Source organism: Hoplias malabaricus, chromosome 11 (assembly GCF_029633855.1).
Source record: "Hoplias malabaricus isolate fHopMal1 chromosome 11, fHopMal1.hap1, whole genome shotgun sequence".
NCBI classification, from domain to species: Eukaryota; Metazoa; Chordata; class Actinopteri; order Characiformes; family Erythrinidae; genus Hoplias; species Hoplias malabaricus.
Window position 1 is genome coordinate 7854882 of NC_089810.1, and position 4245 is coordinate 7859126.

General features: G+C 44.0%; 1 protein-coding gene across 1 annotated transcript; it reads left to right on the plus strand.

Moving 5' to 3' along the window:
- Nucleotides 1-296: 296 nt before the first annotated feature.
- pex11a (peroxisomal biogenesis factor 11 alpha) lies at nt 297-4245 on the plus strand. The gene is made up of 3 exons (XM_066684303.1): nt 297-695; nt 1658-1773; nt 2598-4245. Exons 1-3 carry the CDS (start codon nt 640-642, stop codon nt 3164-3166), a joined length of 741 nt encoding a protein of 246 aa, XP_066540400.1. The 5' UTR covers nt 297-639; the 3' UTR covers nt 3167-4245.

Genomic DNA, 4245 nt, shown 5'->3' on the forward strand with positions numbered 1-4245 from the left:
ATGTGTACGAAAGAAACATTCAGCGAAAACCAAAAGAAAAATCCGACTATGAAATCGCTCTCTACTCCCTTTGTAGTGAACATTAAGGATTAAACTATGGCACATTCACTCAGAATATCTCACTAGACTCTGCGCAGTCTTGGATTTCAGATAATACGCAGTTTTCTTTGAAACACTTGATTTGACGCAAGATATTGGTATAAAACGGTCATTTTCATGACCTACGTAGGGCACTACAAAGGGAGTATGGAGCCCGTTTGAGACATGACCAAAGCCCATTAGTCTGTAGGGTAAGGTTTGACTATTTTGTAGTTGTAAACGAGTCTAAATAAAGAGACATGTTATATTTATTGTGGAGTCGTTGAGGTTTAATCTTTCTAGGGGAACTCTGTTATCTGTGTAATCTTTATTGACGAACTCAGGGCGAACCTGTTGCAGTTTGCCCCTGGGTTTCTCGGCGTGTTACATGAACTTTAACCAGATTTCACCAGCAGGCGAAGGAGTAGCATGTTTCACCACCTACAGCTTCTCACCTCGGCTTTATAGCTCCACACACGGCCGGTTTAGCCTTGGTTTTTGTTTGTATTTGCCGCACTGGCGCAGTAAACATACTCTTAACTTCAGATAAACTCCACCGCAATGGAGTCCTTCATCAAATTCACCAACCAGAGCCAAGGCAGGGACCGTGTGTTCAGGTGAGTCAGAGCACGCCTGCCTACTTTACACTGGGTGTTTGTTGCCATATTTAAGTTAGTAACAACCTCAAAATGAATGTAAACGTGGGAACGAGTTATTTAATGTGTTGGAACAACGCTGAAGTTTGAAAGATGGCACAAATGTGAGTTTCCCCCTGTTCCTGGTTTACAAAGTTGTTCCCACCCCTTATTAGTTGCTCCTACACCAGTAATCCCCCTGCTTAAGTTATTACTTTGCTTTCGTAAGTGGTTCTCACCCTAAATTAAAAATAACTGACAAGGAAAAAAGTTGCAGTAGATGAATCAATGTTTTTAAATTAGACTTTTACCTTATTTCTCATATTCACATTGTCAGAGTAGTTCAATCATTCATTCATTGTCTGTAACCCTTATCAAATTCAGGGTTGCGGTGGATCCAGAGCCTACCTGGAATCATTGGGCGCAAGGCGGGAATACACACTGGAGGGGGCGCCAGTCCTTCACAGTGCAACACACACACACTCACATACACATTCACTCACACCTACGGACACTTTTGAGTCACCAATCCACCTACCAACGTGTGTTTTTGGACTGTGGGAGGAAACCGGAGCACCCGGAGGAAACCCACGCGGACACAGGGAGAACACACCACACTCCTCACAGACAGTCACCCGGAGGAAACCCAAGCAGACACAGGGAGAACACACCAAACTCCTCACAGACAGTCACCCGGAGCAGGAATTGAACCCACAACCTCCAGGACCCTGGAGCTGTGTGACTGCGACACCTACCTGCTGCGCCACCGTGCCGCCCTGTAATTCATTCAATTCTTGTTAAATCTATTAAGCGTGTGCAGCCAGTGTGCAATTTGAAACACTCCCTTTGGTTTACCATCATTGTTCTGAACAAGAAGCTACGTATACGTGCTTGTTATGTATGTTGTGTTACTGACTGTGGAACTTACTTTACTCTGTGCTCAGGGCCACACAGTACACCTGCACTTTAATAAAGTACCTGCTCCGGAACAACCCCCAAAGGAAAGCTCTGCTGCTGAAGCTGAAGAGTCTGGAGTCGAATATGAGCTCTGGACGGAAGCGTAAGTGTCCAGCTCTTCAGAGAGAGGGGTGTTAGAAACTGAACCCCCTTCTCTTCCTCCTGAAAACCTACTTTGAGGAAACAGTATGTAACCTGTGCCTTTTGCTTTCTCTAGATTGAAAAGAATCTATATGAAATACAATTATATGAAATGAGAGGATGATGTGAGGAACTGTAGGAACATATATTACACTGTACACAGATGGAAAAAAATTAAAGCAAAATGAGGAAATTACTTACAAAGACTGAACAAATAAAATAGTTGAAAGGTTAAGAAAATGTGAATAAAAAACCTCCTTGGTCATGTGATGTGACACGGAACTGGCATTCAACTCACTCACTCATTAACATACACACTCACTCATTCACTCGTGGTTTCACTAATTCACTCGTTAGTTCTCAGAATCGGAAACAGAAGAGTTAACCCAGTAAACAATTAGCCGTTGATTCAACGTTGAAATAACGCAATGACTGCCGTCTAATCAACGTTCTCTTACGGTTGAAAATGAAAGTTGAAAAGACGTCCAAACACAGACATTGAAAAGACGACTATTAGACGTATTTTGGACGTCCATTGACGTTATTAATTGGTCCCGAAATAAATTACTTGTATAAAACGCGTTTTGGACGTCCACTGACGTTATCGATTGGTCACCACTTAACTAACTCATTAAGATGGATTTTGGACGTCCATTGACGTTTAAAATATGTCCTTGACGGACAGACTACTTTTAGACCTATTTTGAACGTCCAGGGACGATCCTTGTTTACTGGGAAGTCATCTGCCCTGAGAGAAAAAGCCAACGCTGTTCTTCCTCTGTTCAGTTTTCAGGCTTGGAAACACCGTTACCTCCGTGGACGCTGCAAAGAGAACTCTGTACCTGTCCGACCCCGTGCTGCGCCTGTGCCTCACCGCGGCCAATGTCAGCCGTGCCCTTTATTTCATCTGTGACAACGTTCTCTGGGCCAGGAGTGTCGGCCTCATCCAAGGGATCGACAAGGACCGCTGGAACCTGAACGCTTACCGGTATTATTTTGTTTCTCTAGCGATGAGTCTGGCCAGGGATGTTTACGTGATCGCCCAGCTCATGGTGCAGAGGTCTCGGGAAAAGGAGTTTCAGCAGAAAGTCAGGCAGCACCTCAGCGACAGTCCCGACGTGGCTTCTGTCGTTATTCCCCAGCTCGACGCGTTCCTGTTTCTGTTCATCGAGAGCCTCAGGAATCACCCAGCTGTCGCTCTCGACACGCTCAGGAACGTGTGTGATCTTTTCATTCCCCTCGACAAGCTGGGGATATATCAGACAAACCCAGGTGTGGTGGGGATGTGTGGACTTGTCTCTTCGTTATTAGGGATTCTGTCAGTCCTCAAGCCCACTCTGAAAATAAAACCGTGAGGTGAGGAGAGAAAGGGAAAGGCCTGTAGGGTCCAGTCAGGATTTTTAAGATGGGTATAACATGGAAATTGTCATCCTCTGTTAATGCAAGTAGGTGTAATCCTGGTGAACATCAGAATATTGAATAATGACAGAGGGATAATGTTTGATTGATAAATATTAGACATGGATCAGTCACAGGGTTCATGGTAAATCACGGTACGGTTCCTAACGACTAGTATTAATAAATTAATTGTCTGTAACACTTATCCGGTTCAGGGCTGGAGCCAACCTGGAATCCCGCAGGGCGGGAACACACCCTGGAGGGGGCGCCAATCCTTCACAGGGCGACATTCACTCACACCTACGGACACTTTTGAGTCTCCATTCCAACTACCACCGCGTTACTCACGTACAGAGTAAAACAAAGTTACCAACAGTCTCCCAGACGCAGTGGGAACACAGCACAGTGGCAGAGCTCCCGAGCGCCTGGAGCCTCGGTTAAGAGGAAGTTAACTACAGGCTAACGGCACTGACACTGCTGTAAACACATGGCTTAATCAGTTTGTCATTCTTAACAACAAACAATATGTCTCATGCACACAAGTATTATTCTAGACATAATTCCAAACTCTCTTCCCCATAACAACCTAGTGCTGCTGTAAATATATGTGAGTGATGTTTTCCCCCTTTCTTTAAAATGTTAAATTAATTTCTGAGACTCTTTTCTCCCGTTATCTTTTCAGATTGTTTCAGTCTAATATTCTGCTGCTCATCAATTCCTCTTTAAATGGTTTACATTTAAATGCGTCCCCTCTCGTGCTCTAGGAGCTGTTCGCTTAAACACGCCTCTTAAAAAGGGGCCTCAGTGTGTTCTGTGCAGACAGTGCTTTTTCATAAAAACAACAAAACTGAGGTTTAATCATTTATGGCCATTCATTATCTGCTAAACATCAAACAGAACAAACACCACTCTCTTAATCTCATGATTTTCACAGCTTTACATAAGGCTCAAAGGTAAAACTGCAGAGTGTAGAGTGAGTTTAGGTCTGTTTTTATTTAAAGGAGTAGTGCTGCTAATGTTCTCAGTGTGAACAGAT

What these genes read in the sequence shown, in the direction of transcription:
- pex11a (XM_066684303.1), top strand. Translation starts at nt 640, where the DNA reads ATGGAGTCCTTCATCAAATTCACCAACCAGAGCCAAGGCAGGGACCGT. An exon ending in GGCAGGGACCGTGTGTTCAG is followed by an intron (nt 696 to 1,657) that starts GTGAGTCAGAGC and finishes CTCTGTGCTCAG; the next exon opens with GGCCACACAGTACACCTGCA. An exon ending in TATGAGCTCTGGACGGAAGC is followed by an intron (nt 1,774 to 2,597) that starts GTAAGTGTCCAG and finishes TCCTCTGTTCAG; the next exon opens with TTTTCAGGCTTGGAAACACC.